The sequence below is a fragment of the Scomber scombrus genome, chromosome 22 (genome assembly GCF_963691925.1).
Source record: "Scomber scombrus chromosome 22, fScoSco1.1, whole genome shotgun sequence".
NCBI classification, from domain to species: domain Eukaryota; kingdom Metazoa; phylum Chordata; class Actinopteri; order Scombriformes; family Scombridae; genus Scomber; species Scomber scombrus.
The window spans coordinates 6,459,384-6,475,691 of record NC_084991.1 but is presented as its reverse complement, the minus strand read 5'-3'; the positions used below and the strand labels follow the sequence as shown (position 1 = coordinate 6,475,691).

Here is a 16,308-nt window from a genome sequence, read left to right as displayed (position 1 = left end):
GAATGAACTGTAACTTGTGATTGGTTTTGATGTCCAAAACGATGTTGCCAATATTGACCCTATTTTTCCCTTAGGGTCGGTCACATTGCTGTTTGGCCAGATGGGCATCACTAGATAAAACTTTTATTTTTTTATTGTGTTTGTGTTGGACACTCTGTGTTGTGGTGGGTACTGTTGACATTAGCGACTCTATGTCTAAGCTAATGTTAGATAGTGTTAGACCCTGTTGACACTGCAGAGTGACGAGAGAGCGAGGCAAGGCACTCGATATAGACGCCCATAAAAGTCACATCATTTGGATTTTCCCAGCAAAACCTTGTCAAGTCCTGTACTTTGAAATCAGTCTACAGGCTGTTACAGGCAACTAAGAAAGTCGGAAAGGTCTCATTTTATTATTTCTTCACATTCTGTTGATAATTTGAGTTAATTATTGAATGTTTTAAACTAAGAGTCTCACATAATTCTTACATATTTCACTTTTAATTTCCATATTTCAAACTGCTGTAAGAAACAAAGGCCAATTTAAGGTTCATCATTCATACCAGGCCCAACCAAACTCTTACATTCACCACAATCCCTCGAAAAATGTGCATTAAAACCTTATGGCACACATTTAACTCCCCCATAAGCCAACAGGTTGATAGCTAATGTGATTCTGTGATGTACATTAATGTATTAGATTAGAGACATTAGGGGAACAGCAAACCTACATTTTCTATGAGACGTTGCCAGCACCTTCTATATCCTAGAGTTACGCGATGACTGAAAGAGTGTAATTATGTCTGTCAGTCACGCTGTAAGAGTATCCCTCACGATATTCAAATGAGGGGTATTGGAATGCAAGTCTTCCTCTTTATACTTCCTGCTCTCAGCAAGAACATTCGATCAACCCCTCAATCCATGAGAGGAGATAAGGAGCTATCAGTCGGTCAGATAATCTCATCCTGGCTTAGGCTCCATAGCCATACTGTCAACAATCTGATTAATACTAGCCTGCAGACCGCACACACACCGCCAACTGGCTGTCAGCCAACACACACAAATGCACATGCACACACACAGTCACTGTATTATCATCATGTGTATCAGGTACTTTGATGTCTCACTGTAATAGTCCTACAATCCTGCATTTAAACCGCAAATAACTACTCCCTGATCTTTACACCCTATTGGTACCCACACTGTATCACTGCTTCTGTTTCTAATGCTTAGTATTAGGGATGAAAAAGGTTCACAGAATTACAAGCCCATTCCTTGAAACTTCCGACAGCTGGAATAACCAACACTTAATTTTGTCAAATGAGTCCTCTTGGTGTTGGAGCCAGAATGCACCAGAAGTGTAACTTCAACAATAAGCACACTTGTACAACTCTGTGGCAGCAAGCCTGCGAGCACACCAACATCAACACAGAGCACACAAACTGTGTGTTCTGCCAAGCACCTACCACACACCCATACACACACACGCAAACCAAAAGCAGTATTAAACTACACACACACGTACTGGTTGCTACGTAACACACAATCACAGCAGAGCGATTTGTACATGTCAAAACAAAATTACCCCTTCCAGGGTGAATTAGTAAATCGATACAAAGAGGTCAGCACCACAGCTGTGTTGGCTACATCGACTGGAATTAAAATCTGGCAGCTCACATAAAACGATCAGGCCCTAATGTGGAGTCCAAGTCCAAAATCCAACAGAATCACAGCTACACATACATGTGGTGTTAGACACAAAATAACAGAACATCAGATATTAAAAGAGGAATTTAGCTTGAAAGTAGCTCAATCACTCAATCATTAGCAAAGAGAAGCAAAGGGATTTTTATTCAATAAACTGCCACTTAGCAGTGCTGATTGGTCATAAAAGAGGTCAGACAGTCAACACTTTCAATGTTGGTTTTCCAAGCAACAAGAACAGGCCTCAGAAATGAGACAAAGCTTGATTTCTATGATGTGAGAGAAAGTAATTATATATTAAGAGAAGATACAATGAAACACTTTTCAGTTCAGTTTAAATTCTCTGAGCCTCAGAACTTTCCATTAAACTTTCAATGAACTTGCAATAGAAGTGTTTCACATAATTCTGCTTTTCATGAAGGTCTTTATTATAGACTTGCTCTGCTGTGTGTATCTGCATGCTGTAAGCTTGGAACATGAAATGACTGTTCATAAAGGAGCTGTCCCTGGTTCTGTCAGATTTATTCTGCTCACGCACAACAATCAGAAGTCTTTACAGTTAAGTGTGGCTACATTCAACACAGATCCATTACGACTGGCAAAAGATATCACTGATAAATGTTTCCTTTGTCTTTCTGTATGTGTTTTTTGGATGAAAGAGCAGGGCTGAATGACTCATCACACTTTTGAAAAAAAAATTTCGTCACTCAGGTTTGCAGGTTTTGTGCAGCTTGCACCAAGTTATGCATTTTTTTGTGTTGCCCTTGGATACAAGCTGTTTCTGACACAGAATGGTAACATTCTTTAGATGGCACTTTGAGATTTGGTATTAATACAAACTGTCCTGCCATGTGTCCTTTGGTGAGCTTCAGTTAGTCTTTTCCAAAGTTTATTTTACTGTACCTGCTACGCTGCTTTTATTTTCCACATTGGGCTCCCCCTAATTTTACCTAAGTGTATTTATTTCTGTTTGTACATCATGTATTCTTCAACCTTTTAACAGGTTTTTGATGCACTGTTTTTCTCATGAAGTAAAATGTTATCAGTCTGTTTGTTTAAACAGTTTGATTTAATTGAGGCTTCATGCCCTCTTGGTCCTGAGGGCTCAAGGGATCAGGGGATCTCTAAACCAGAGCCTATAACAGTGAAACAGCTCACATATTCATGTCAATATAGAGGCTAAAAACTGTCAAATTAAAGGAACTGTGTGAAAATGGTTTGAGGATGATATAATGAGTGCTTATGCCCTCTGGTTTATCGTAGGATGTTGAGAGCTAGTATCCTCTGTTGACACCATACAATATAAGCCACAAAATCTACTGTTCTTCAGTCATTTGAGGTAGTGTGGACAGCTGTGAAAGGTGCATATTGCTTCTGAGTTTTTACACCTTAAAAACTGATTAAATGAGTGACTTTTAAATGAAAATGTGTGCTTTCTGTAAGCAACTTGACCCAGAAATTAGATTTAGATGATTATGAAATGCAACATGCATGAATACATGTTAAATTCAGACTACTTAATTATGTTTAGTTTATATGCTGCATTATTTAAATAAATAGGCCTACCTGTGCATTATGTGCATTTGGATATATTTTGTATTGTACTGTTGGTTTTAAGAGTATCTGCACTGTGCTGTTGGGACAGGTAGATATCTTGTTGTGTCTATGGCTGTGAGCATGCCAGCACTATTTGCTCTAAGGCTGAAGCACACTGATCAACAGAATTAACTTAATGAATCCACTGGGTTGTGACTTACTTTCTCTGTTTTCCGTGTAGTGTTTCTGTTACTATAAATTCTAAAATCAGCAGGAACACAGCATATAAAACAGACAAGGGAAATAAAAGATGCATTTAAACATGTAGTGGACACATACTCCTGACACAAGGTTCTTGCTCCTGTAATAGACAACTTATACCCTTAACAGCACACTAAGTCACACCCACCTCCTCCCTCTACCATCTGAACCAGGTTACTATGTAGGCGCTCACCCTAAATAGCTTAAGACAGTTACATCAGACTCTGTATAAAGGTTTATCCTGTGAAGTCAATAAAACAAATAGCATGTAGTCAGAGTATCAAACCATGGGATACTATTTGAATTATGGCATTACAATCCTGATTACTTCTACAGGTATTGTGATCAAAATCAATTATAAATTGATAATCCTTAATATTAATTTGTGTGACTATAACTAGAATGAGTATGTCCTTTTTGTTGTTGGACTAGCAAAGGAACATTGAGGTGGTTTAGCGTGATTGTGACCATTACCTCCTATTGGTCCACTCAAAGCTGCACTAATCAATATTTATATATGAAAAGTACAGGTCAAAGCTGTCATGTGAAAGGTGATGCTCGTAGTAATGAAGTCACATAGAAATACCACCTGACGCAGCAGTTCTTGACACAGCTCTAGCATTTTTCATATGTTTAGCTCGTTAGGTTTTCTGACCCGTATCCAGCCATAGCAGGCTGTTTTTTACAGAAGAAATGCTCTACTGCACACCACCTGCTCAGTTCCAAACAGCAGACAAACAAAGCTAGTGACTAACTGGTAAACAAAGTGCAGGATTTAGCAATCAAAGAGGCAGATAGTTTCCTCAGGAGTTGGTGGAAACCAAAGACAGAGCTAAAAGCAGTGTGAATATTGGAATTACATTCATCAGGTGGCTAGAAACACAACCTCAAATGAATGCAAAAGTAGCTGCATGTCTGATGGATATGTCAATGGATAATATTTGTAATGTAATAATGACCATAAACAAACTCACATCTCTGTCTCTCTCTATCTCCAGGCCGGCCTCCACCAGATTGGCTTCAAACTCCTGTCTGATCAGACGTATCTCATGGTCAGCAGGCTCCGTTGGTTCGTTCCCTTCCGCACCTCCAAGCTCCATGAACACCTCGCCAGCACTCACAGCCTCCCCTAATGGAATGCCGCCTCCTCTTCCTGCCGCCACATCCGAGCCCGCCGATGGGGGAAAGTTGCCATTGGAAACAATGGATAGTCTGTCGTGCGAAACTGAGGTGCTGGCGGGAGATCGTAAGGAGCTGTGCCGTCGCTGATGGAAGACCAGAACATAGTCCGCTTTCCGTCGGCCATCAGAGAAGTAAAGGCCTTCTCCATTGCCGTGAGGAGTTGAAGTTGAACTGACGACCTGTAGGGAGCCGAGAGAAATCAAAGGGCAATGTAAAATATACAGGAAGTACATGCTAACAAGGTGGACTTTGCTAGATATTTACATAAAATATGAGTTTAAATTGTCTTCCAATCATCTCCATCATTTGTTTACAGTGATAACATTAAGATATAACACTCAATTTAACATATACAAAGTGTTAAAAGACAGCATACACAGCAGTGCAGTTATATAATAACTGTTTGAATGAACTTAAACATCTACTGCACTGTCAGCACACGCAAGTAGAAGTGGCTTTTGGCAGGTTCTCAAAAACACTGAAGTGAGAACCTTCAGCAGCAGAGTGGGCAGTCAGCTCACCTTTGGCAGCTTTATTCTTTATTTAGACAGAGGGAAAGTAGAGAGGAGACTAAACATGGAGGACACAAGAGGGAAGCTCTATAGGATCTGGGCATGATGGGAGCTTTTTAGACTCCCTAAATGCAGATTTCCTTACTGCTGTAATCAGGTGGTCAGGTCTCTAAGAAATACTGTTGTGCATCTGGACAGTACTAAGTACTAATCACAACAGCGCTAATTTTACAACCTAGATTGACAATTTTAGCCGGACATAGATTAAATTGACTATTAATACCTTATCAGAAGGTGTAATACAACTAGAATATGCATGTCCTGTTAAAAATGTGTGTGAATGCTGACAGCTGAAACAAATCACAAAGTATTGCTGAAAATGCTGCTCACTTGTTCAGAATCCCCATCTGTAAAACTTTGCTGAATTTGTTTATCATGGAATATTACATAGAGATATGGCAGTTAATACGTAATATGTTGGTGTTTCGCTAATGGCCACAAGGTGGGGCTATAGATGCCATGATTCAGTATGTCGTGGACATTCTCATGGAGAACTTGAGTAGCAAGTTTAATTTTATTAAAGACAACAGGATTGTAATAATATCATTGTTATAATATTACAGTAGTGCCTCCTGTAGGAACGATTGCATCAAATGTTTACACACATACAACATTCCCACATTTGGTTGCAATGTGCATCAGGCCCCGTCTTCAAAGGTTTGGTAACCAATTACAGACAAAAGGTAAGTGATACCCAAAAACAAACTCATAAGTTTTATTCAGGGTCATCAAAAATGTGGTGTGTACCAAGTCCGGGGAAGAGTAGTAGCAAAAAAAGTGTTTACCAAAAAATTCAAAATGGCGTAATTTTTTCAAGGCACAAATGGGCGTGGCCTATATCAGTCAAATCAGCTTCATCCAACTAACACACTGTAAAAATATTGTTTTGCAAGACCTCACTGTTCGTGAGTTATTAGCCAAAACATAAAAAACTTAATAACTGACCACATGGTGGCACAAGTAGTGGTACCGTTTTTCAATATGTTAAGTATTTCAACATGGGACACCTGTCCATTAAGTATGAATACTTCAACACTTTCAGTTTTTAAGATATTCAATATCTTAAAAAAATTATATAAAATCACTGGAATATGCTAGAAAGAACAAAAGTCATGGCATAAATGTCCCTAAAGAGTTGAACATGTTGATATTTGAATGGTTTCTATTGCTGAAAGTATTGAGAGTATTGTAGAAAGCTTGCAACAACAAAACAATGTATGGAGAATAAATAAAGACTTGAAGAACGTGTGTGAATGCTTGATAGGAGTAACACTGATAAACATCTTAATGTTCAAAACCAGATGATTTGTTTGGACCTGACACCACAATGAAGTGAAATATTTCACCAGAAAATAAGTAATAATGGATTTAACATGAATTGGAGTCTGCAGGTTTAACTCCAAGCTACTTAAATGAAGAAATAACCTACATAAAACAATCAATAATTAATGCAATTACATGCATTTATAAATAGGTTAACATTCCCTGTATAATTAGCTTCATTTTTACCATATTTTGTGAAACTGCTGTCACTGTTGGTGTGCTACTGAAAAGCTCTTGCTATAACAGGATACATGTAAGCAATGTCATTTTTACCTATGCAGGTAAAGATATCAATATTTAATGTAATATAACTATTAAAACTATGACAGCTGGTCGTAAAGAGGAGGACACCACAGATGGGTCTAATTCAGAGCGAACAGGTGAGGATAAGTAAACTCAGGTCTAAAGGCAGCAGTGTGGTACTCACTGGGATCTTGTCTTCACTCGGGGAGATCTGCATGCTGGTGCGCTTTAAACACACACAGAGAAGTAGAAGGACAAGAAGCGCATGAGTGAAAGTTGGCGGTTTTCGCAGAATAAAACAGCCGGATTCATCATCACCACCTTCATCCCCATCATCCCCAAATGACACCGGAGGTCACTCCAGTTAGTCCACAATCCAAGAGCAGCGACGGCTCATCCGCAGCCTGTTTCATTGTTTAGTTAAAGGAGGATGTGTCAGATTTAACGCGCTGCGCATACAGGCTGATCACATGCTGGTGATACCCATCTATCCAACTGTGCGATCTGGAGGCTGCCTGCGCACCGCCAGCACTTTTGGCACTGGAGTGTGCCACACTGTAAAAAAAAATATCCGTCTTCAATATGTTGCTTTGTCCTTGCTGCTGGGTCTCACAATGTCGTTTTAATTAAAGAAAATAAACACAGATCTGTTAAATTGGTTAAAAAATTCAAATGATTTTTCGCAGGGTTTCAACACTTTTTTAGGTGTTTTGCGAGGTTTTGAAGTCACGTCTCAAATCACCTGATACAAGTTGATATGTCATAAAAGATGGAACTATTTCACCCATCCTGAAAGATTATCCCCAATTTGTTTTATTAAAAATAACATGTGCACCATTTTTTCCTAAATGAGAGGTTAAGATGGATATTTTTTGCAGTGTGGAGAGAGGGAGCAGCTCACTGGTGAAACTGGGAGGGAGACCTTTTTTCCCAAAGGCTACGTCATGATCAGTGAAACGTATATATTAACATGATTTTAAGTTTACTGTTATTCCCGGATTATATAGACAGTATAGCTCAATGAAATCCATCACAGAGTCGACCCAAGAGACTGTAGGCACATGTTACTTATGATAAACACAAAGATACCCACTGAGGCCCCACTAGACTTTACTATTAATCTATCTCTAATGTCAGCCTTGATCCTCAACTCAAGTCCTTTCACTAACATCAGCTCTCACATGTATTCACTTTTTCCGCAGTTTCAGTTCTACTGATCTTTTAAGGGACAACACAAATAAACATCTTAGAAAGAAAACCTTATAAAACAGTTTCCTCCAACATCATCACACATAGAAATATCTGAGTAAGTTATTTTAATTTAACTTTTTTATACATTTTATGCTAACTCATAAAATGATGCAATGCTGTGAAACACATTGCCCAGACAGGAAATATGACATAAGCTCTTTTTTTTAATTTTTTTTTTTACAAGTTGCTCATAGTGCGTATGAGTTCTCACCCCAAAAGTCAAAATCAACAAGAAGAGAAAAGTACATGTTGGCACATATGTTGGTTTAGTCACCTTAAGTAAACTTTGCATCTCCTCAGCCAAGGGTTCATCTTTGCAACGTTCATATTTATTATAAGAATCTGGTTCCAGGATGCTGTAGGCCATGGGGTCCAGGCCTACCCCAGACCTATCCCTGGTCAGGTGGTACAGGGCATCGCTGTGGATGGAGGAGGACTCACTGAGCGCTGTGGCCACCCGGATGAACCCTGATCCATTGTTACGTGACTCTGGAAGACATACATTTCATAAATTAAGTGGAAATACAAATAATCAAGATGTTTTGAATGTTTTACCCACAAATCATGCAACGTGATTAAAGTAAAAGTCTTCTTCTTTGAGTTGGAGGTGTTTAAAGAGGTTCCTCCATCAGCAAGGAGAGGTCTTTGCTCTGAAAATATTTTCTCACCAGGGACAACACACAGAGCTGAAGCAGGGTGACGTTAGAGCTTCTTGGATGATTCAGCCTTATCGATTCGAATGTACTTTCACAACTTGTCCTGTGCAACTTTACCTTTATTTATCCTGGATAAGTCAAATAGCTGCATGCCAGCTTTTACAGAGCGTGTCTCATATGTGTGCACTTCAAAAGGGACTCAAAAAAATGGTATAAAATGAAGAGAAATCTCCCAGCAGCATGAATAGGCTATAAATGCCATTTTCACAGTGTTGTTGAAATGTTTCAGCTCACTAACAGGAACTAAGTGAAGACTAAGGCCATTACGGGGGAAGGTAAATGCCATTCAGCCTTATTGACCTCCGAAACGTTAAAGCTCTTTGTACTGGCAGATCTCCTCCTTGTAAGTCTCTCTGGTAGACAGATCTCTCACATAAGCATGCTTCTCATTTCTTGAAACTTCAGGCCATCAATCTTTACATTTCTATGCATTCACACCTGTAACCTCACAGTATGAACACAGTCTTGTATTTACAGCCATGAGAACACAACTCATCCGCTTTCACCGCATACATTTGATGTGACGGATGTGTTTTGAATTGAATTGTAACTCGCCGTCTCACGACTCGCTCTGCTTTCGAGGATCAAAATTTTTCAGTGGCTGCTCTTTGTTATTGGGAGCCATAAATATGCAAAGTGGCCTAGTGACGCTGTTTCAAACTGTGCAAATTGATGTGCGTGTCAGTCAATCACAATGGCCTGGCTCAAAGCACTTTACAAGAAGGGAAGCCTACATACTGTACAGCCAACTTCTCAGCAATCAGTCACACAATCACACAATACAAAGATGCAATAATACAGGCGGCACATAATAGAATACAAAAAGCACAAAACAAAAAACAAAAAAGGGTTTTAGTTTGTAGATTATACAGAGAATTGGGGAATGAGGGTAGAATTTAACAGCAGAGGACTGAAGTGATATTTTTCCACACAGTTCCTTCTGGTGAGTTTAAGTGCAACAGTAATAAAACAGACATTTATCCGTCTTTATCAATCTGACTGCCGTGGTGTCAGGAACCGCAACAGATTGCCGTTTTTTGTAATAAGGTTACTGTGTGTGAATATGGTTATTTAGGGATACAGACAGCTGTAGCCATAGTAACGCACCAGGCCGCGTGCTGTGCTCTCATTTCAGTACCACGGACAGCTCACTCTCTCTGTTTCATTCTAGCTTTCTCTCTCAACCACGCACAGTTGTACCAAACTCAAACACGAGCGTAAAAAACTCTGTCGGCCAGGTCAAGAGGGGACGTTCTTTTTTAGATGATTGCTCTAGTTAAACGTTTTTCAAGCTGCTGGGAGAGATATTTCATGGCAACAGTTGTGTTTCTGTCCCTCACAGCTCACTTGACAGCAGCATAGTAGCCTGGAGGTTAGAGAGGCAGGCATGTAAACTGGAAGGTCGCCAGTTTAAATCTGGTAGGAGGGGAAGTGAATGAGAAAATCTCTCTTGTATAAAAGCATTGCATCTGTTAAATGCCTCTGGATTTGTTTTTAAATATGTAAAATACACAAATCAAATATATGTTGTCCAAATATAAAATGCCATTCATCCCTTTTAGGGTAGATATTCAGATTTAGGTTGTGGGGGCCAACAGGGGTCTTAGACAAAGGATCTGTGGGTGCAAATCTGAGCAAGAAATAGCGTAAAGGTGCAGTGTGTAGAATTTAATGGCATCTAGTAGAAAGTACTTGGAAGAAATGGAATATAATATTCACAAGTGTCTTAATTAGTTTATAATCACCTGAAAAAATAATAACTGGAGACTTTTTGAATTTTTTATGGGTTTAGTGGCTAACACAGATAAATATTATTGGTTGCAATCTACAACATCACTACTAGATGCCACTAAACCCTACACACTGGTCCTTTCATTTCTGTACTATCTCATCCACTATACAATGAATTTTGAAAAACTACACATTGCATCTCTTATCAATCAAAGCATTAAATACATATCAGCTGTCACAATGCTTAATTGTAGTGTAATTAGTAGGAAAACATAAATATCAATGTCACATTAATGTTTTTTTTTATAATCATATCCAATAATAGATTTCTTCTTAAAAGGTGGATGCAAATTAAAACACTTTTTATCTCTCTTTCAGATGACATGAAATTGTTTCTCATTATCCTCAAAATTTGTATCAGAACCTTTTGGAGCATTGCTCAGCTCCCGTTTCTCAGGATAACTGGGTAAGATAGACACTCTAGTCTATTTTCACACTAGTTTCTAGACATAATGCTGATGCTTTTATTTCATGTTGTCTCACTGATGGTATTCAAGATTTTGGCAGGATGAACACATCTTTAACCCTGTTTTATTAGGTCTCGTGTTATTATCTAGATCCAACCAAAACTACTTGTAATGACTTTCAGCATCTTTCAGCATCCTGAAGTGATGCAGTGACCTCAAAGGATTAAGAGATATTTGGTTGTTCTGAAATTCACACTGATTTTGTTCCAACACTCACAGAACTTCCCACATGTGCTATTTTAGTTAAATAAGCTACGTAGACGCCTGTAAAACAAAAGCAGTGTCTGCAACAGCTGGAACATCATCATTGGTTAACAGTCATCCATCACTCATCATGAATACAGTATTATAATGAAACATAAACATAAAACATTTGGAACATGAAACCTCCAGGAGGCTCCATAGCAAATCGTGGCATCCCAGAACAAACCAATCATTTCCTCCACTGCAAGTCAATATTGGCTGCCTGCATTAATTCATTATTTCAAAATGTCTCCCCTGGAGCAGCCCAATAAAATGTTCATGCACTACAAGTTTCTTCTTCTGAAGTCAGCTTCTGGGGCTCCAAGCAATTTATAAACTCCAGGCGGTGCTTCGCTCAGCCTTTTTTAGGGTCTATGTAAGCTTTGCACTACCCTGCTGTTTAACTAAACCAGGAGGATCATTCAAAGTCAGCCCTAATGGCTTCTTCACCTCACTTACAGCAAAGCACAGCAGCAGTCAGCTATGTAAACTAACCCGGATTACCGTCCCGCCTGAGGCTTACCGCAAATAAACACATGTCTGATATAATGTCATCCCTAAAAACTGAGAGATGCTGTTCAAATGTGGCATAATCGTTTAAATCTTTCCTCCAGGAGACACGTTATTAACACGGAGGGGTCTGAATGCATCATCGAATTAAACCGAGGCAGCCTCACATGCAACTGTATACCCTGCCTGACGTAAAGCGCTGCCTGTTGACGGTGGCCCCACACAGCCTGCTGACACACACAAACACACACTGGGGGAAACAGGGAAGGGACAATAGGCGGGTTACTCTACGGTGGTCCGGTCTAGTGTATCTTTTTTGTTTTGTTTGGTGAAGATACAGGAGGGACAGGTAGGACAGCTCGCACAAAAGGAGGGTCCTGCTGGGTTTTTCTATACGTTACTGTGGTACTCACCTGCACAGGTGGAGGAGGGGGATCTGCGGAGAGCCATTTCACTTCAACTCAACTGAATGACACCAGCAGAGAGGCAGGCCTGGTTTCAGTCAGTCAATCAGTCAGCCAGTCAGTCAGGCATGCTGCTTTACTGTCAATAGCAGGTGAGAGGAGCAACAGCAACACTATGACTCAGTTGTGCAATCCTCAGCTCAGTAGAAGCTTAGCTCTGCTGAGATAATACTCTTCTCCCACTGGCTGGCGGGGAAGCACAAACTCCACAACTCAGCTTATTGTGCACACCGGGCTCATGTGTAGCAGACCAGCTGGCTGATTGGGTGTTTGGCTAGGGAATTACTGCCGGCCGCACAGTGACAAGCAGAGATTATTGGGTCCGCTAATATGCATTAATTACTCTGCCTTCTGTTAAGGTTTATCTGCAGACCTGTGGGGTGTTAAGGGTCCTCTTTATAAAGCTTAAGACCAAAGAATAAAGTGCAAATTAAAGTTATACAGTGAGGAGTTTCACCCAAGGGAGGAAGATTTTGACAACTCATGCAACGCACATGTGAAAGGGACTGAAATACTTGAGAGACATGTTGAAGTGTGGTAGACTCAACATTTACAGCAAGACAACAAAGTCAGCTCGATAGCGACTGAAAAATAAAGCGAGAATCAGAAAATTAATGTTCAAACGAGATTTAGGTATACTAATCCACTGGTTTAATCTGTAGGAGAATGTACGACTATAAAGGGCTTTTCCTCAGGTCGTTCTAAAAAAGCTTTCAGACAGCTGCAGCTCATTCAAGAGGAAAAGGGATGAACAAATCACCCGTCAAATCTCAGTGGCACAATGTGACAGAACTGAACAAAAAGTTCCACTTTCTAGGTTTTTGAGAACTTTCAAGTGCGTTTCACAAACTCCACAAATCACTAAAAGTTTTTGGGCCAAAAATAAATATCTGATCTACAGGTGGGAATTAAGCATAACCTTACTGACTCAATTCATTTCATCCAGTTCATTTCAAAGATTTGTGTTCACTGACTGTATTTAATTCACTTTTTTACTAAGCATACACATCACTGCTCTAATGCACTTTAGTCGATACATAATTAAGTGAACGCATCACAGTTCATAATGCCCGTGCTGATTTGGATTTGGAGTTTTACACATCTTGTTTCTGTGGATTTCATGGGGTAAATTAGACATACAGTACCATTCAAAAGTTTGGACACACTTTCTCATCCTAACTTTTTACTGACACTGACAGCTGAGTTGAAAATGGTGCTCTCAGTCACCACTAAAGGGGCTCCAATGTTATATAGTACTCATTTGGTCAGTCACTATGATGATCAACTATAATTAGTTCAGTTTGTTTTCAAAGATCCATTCATACAATGACATTAGCACATCTTTTATGATCTTCTAATACAGTATCCCAGAAATTAAGGTGCACTTTGGAGGTTTTGACCACTAGTGGTGCTATGGAGCAATGTTTTGATTAGTGGGTCCCCACTTCGTATATTGAACTCTACCACCACATGCAGGACAATACGAACACACCATTGACTGTTTAAAAAGATGCACATCATGACAGCTTCCCAAAAGTGAAGCCAAAATATCTTAATTGCCCTCTGGTGGCTGGCTGCAGTATAGGTGATAAATCCTTCCTCCTCTATGTAAGCAGATGGGACATGCCCAAACTAAAAAAATCAAAGTACACATCAAATACATTTTCCCAAAGATGCTCTCTGTCATTTTAGGTAGTTCTTATCATGGTGATGTATGTCTCATTTTTCTGATATGTTTTTTAATTGGTTATTTGCTTATGTAAAAAAAAAAAAAGGGTGGGCCATCATTTTTGGCAGTCACTCTCAAACCTCTCAAATCCATGAGGTGGTTAAATGATTGAGAGGAAGTTTCCCACAGGCCATCATCCCTCCACCCGACTCTACTGCTCAAACAATGGCTCCAAATAATATCACACAAGCAAGATGGCAGCTCCCGGAAAGGTGAAATTTTGGCTTCACTTTTGCATTGCGGTACGAAGGAGAGACAGGTCGTCCATATTTAAAAACAGTCAATTGTAAGCACAAATGCATGATACTATACATATTACTGCAAATCTTTTCTTACTATTTGACTGATCAGCAGTGTGGGCAGTAATGCACCATGAAACATACGTAGCATTACACCCTCAAAAGGGAGGGAAGAAGAAGACTGCTAGCTATCAAATATGGATGCAACTTTTACTGTATCCCAGTTCCATACTAGGTGCTAACTGTAACCATTATGTGCAATTAACTAATATTTTAGTGCACTGTTTTTTTTTACAGTTACCACACTAGAAAACATATATGCAAATATATTTTTTAAAATTTTGATGGAAATATTAGAGTTAGTATGTAGTGTGTATGTAAGTAGAAAGTATGTATGTAGTGATACATTTCCAGTTTCATGTGGTAGCTTTAAATCTAAATATACTGAACACAGTAGTGAAGCTGCTTTGTGCACAGATCTGGAACATCTCACTTGCTTCAACTTTTATTGCTTGTAAACAAATATTTGCACAAAACATATTATTCTTTCAATTTTTTTGTTATTTCAATTGTTCTTTGTCTGTTTCATTGTCTTAATACATGCATGTTAAATGATTAAAATTGTATATAAAATGTACAATACGAATAAAGTTGCCTTGACTCCATTCACATGGACATACACTACACATGTGAAGTTTATGTGTGCTAAAGAGACATTTAATAAGAATAGATGCGTCTTGCTATCTGCCAGGCAGCAGTACTCCAAGATATTTAATTCTAGAAAGCTTTCTCCCAGTCTAATTGCTTGGCCAACCTCCTCAGTGACTAATCGTTCTACCTGACGGTAACTGATGCTAAATACAGATAGAGTGTGAGAGGTAGTGTCAGGTTGCACACACACACCAACACACACTCCCATTCGTCCTTGTAGACTGTCAGTAAGGGTATCAGATGTGGCACACTGACCGGCAGCACAACACACTTAAGCGCACGCACCCAAACACACAAACTTCACGCTCTGTCTCCAGTTACAGCGGGTACAGATATGTTCAGGAGTGTTAAATATTAAAGGCTGTAATATTAACGGTGAGGTGTTGTAATCGAGGAAACCACTAAAAGGTCAAGTTCGGATTATAAGCTGTTCTGTGGTCTTGTCGATCCACAATGTGATATACCTTACCCACAAAGTACTTCTTGAAAGGTGACTTGCAGGTGTTCAAGTTCAAAGTTAACACGAATGAGGACAGAGTGTGACATGGTGTTGAGTTCAAAGCAGGATCCTGTGGGGATTGTGGATTTGGTGAGTGGAGAACTCCCAAGATTCAAAGGCATAATGTTTTAATAAAATGATTTCTGCCTCTTGCACATCTGTCATATTCTTTGTCACTTTAAATTTTTAATGGAACTGCCCAGCTATACTGAAGTAGTTTATATCATGGACTATGGTCATATTTGCTTTATTTAGAAGTTACTTTGACAGCTGACATGTTCCACATTTTTACTACTGATAAGATGAAGAGACTCCCTTTGTTTGACATTGACTTAAGCACAATTTATCAAATGTCTGACAGTCAAAAATGTGCTTCATCAGGCCTGCGTGGGTGTGGTTGATCAGATTTGACTGACAATTGTCATCAGATTCTGATTCTGATATCATTAAATCTTGATTGGTGCAGGAAATATGACATCCTTTCCAACTGATTGCCACCCACTTCAAACCAGTGAGAATACTGATATCTCTCATGAGAAGAGACTTGACAGAACATCATGTAGTCCCTGTTTAGAAGCTGGTTGATAGCATTTTGAGACCTTTATGTGGCCACAGGAACCATGTTTTGTTGCCCAGATGTTGACTTTTCTAAATAAATAAATTCATTTTAAAAAGTTGATCAACGTGGGGTGTTACAAGTACATCTTTGTATCAACATCATTTTATGGAAATGGAAATCATATATAGATATGTATGTATGTTTAACCCCCTTCTTTTCTTTTTAAATATCTTTATTTCATTTCTTCTTTTCTAATCTCTCCAGGACCTACCTGTCATACTTTTTTATTGCTCTTATGAACACAGTTAATCTCTCCCAAAAAGTATGAA

General features: G+C 39.2%; 2 protein-coding genes across 2 annotated transcripts in view; both read right to left on the bottom strand.

The window, feature by feature from the left end:
* The window catches only part of ano2b (anoctamin 2b), a 67,706-nt gene extending 55,478 nt beyond the window's left edge, over positions 1–12,228 (bottom strand). Inside the window, exons 1-3 of the mRNA XM_062443526.1 lie at positions 12,192–12,228; positions 8,326–8,540; positions 4,455–4,841 (exon numbers count right to left, since the gene is read on the bottom strand). Of these exons, the coding sequence (XP_062299510.1) occupies positions 4,455–4,841; positions 8,326–8,540; positions 12,192–12,228 (639 nt within the window). The remainder of the gene's footprint in view (positions 1–4,454; positions 4,842–8,325; positions 8,541–12,191) is intronic.
* The window catches only part of optn (optineurin), a 413,618-nt gene that overhangs the window by 388,024 nt on the left and 9,286 nt on the right, over positions 1–16,308 (bottom strand). The gene's annotated exons all lie outside the window — the stretch shown is intronic.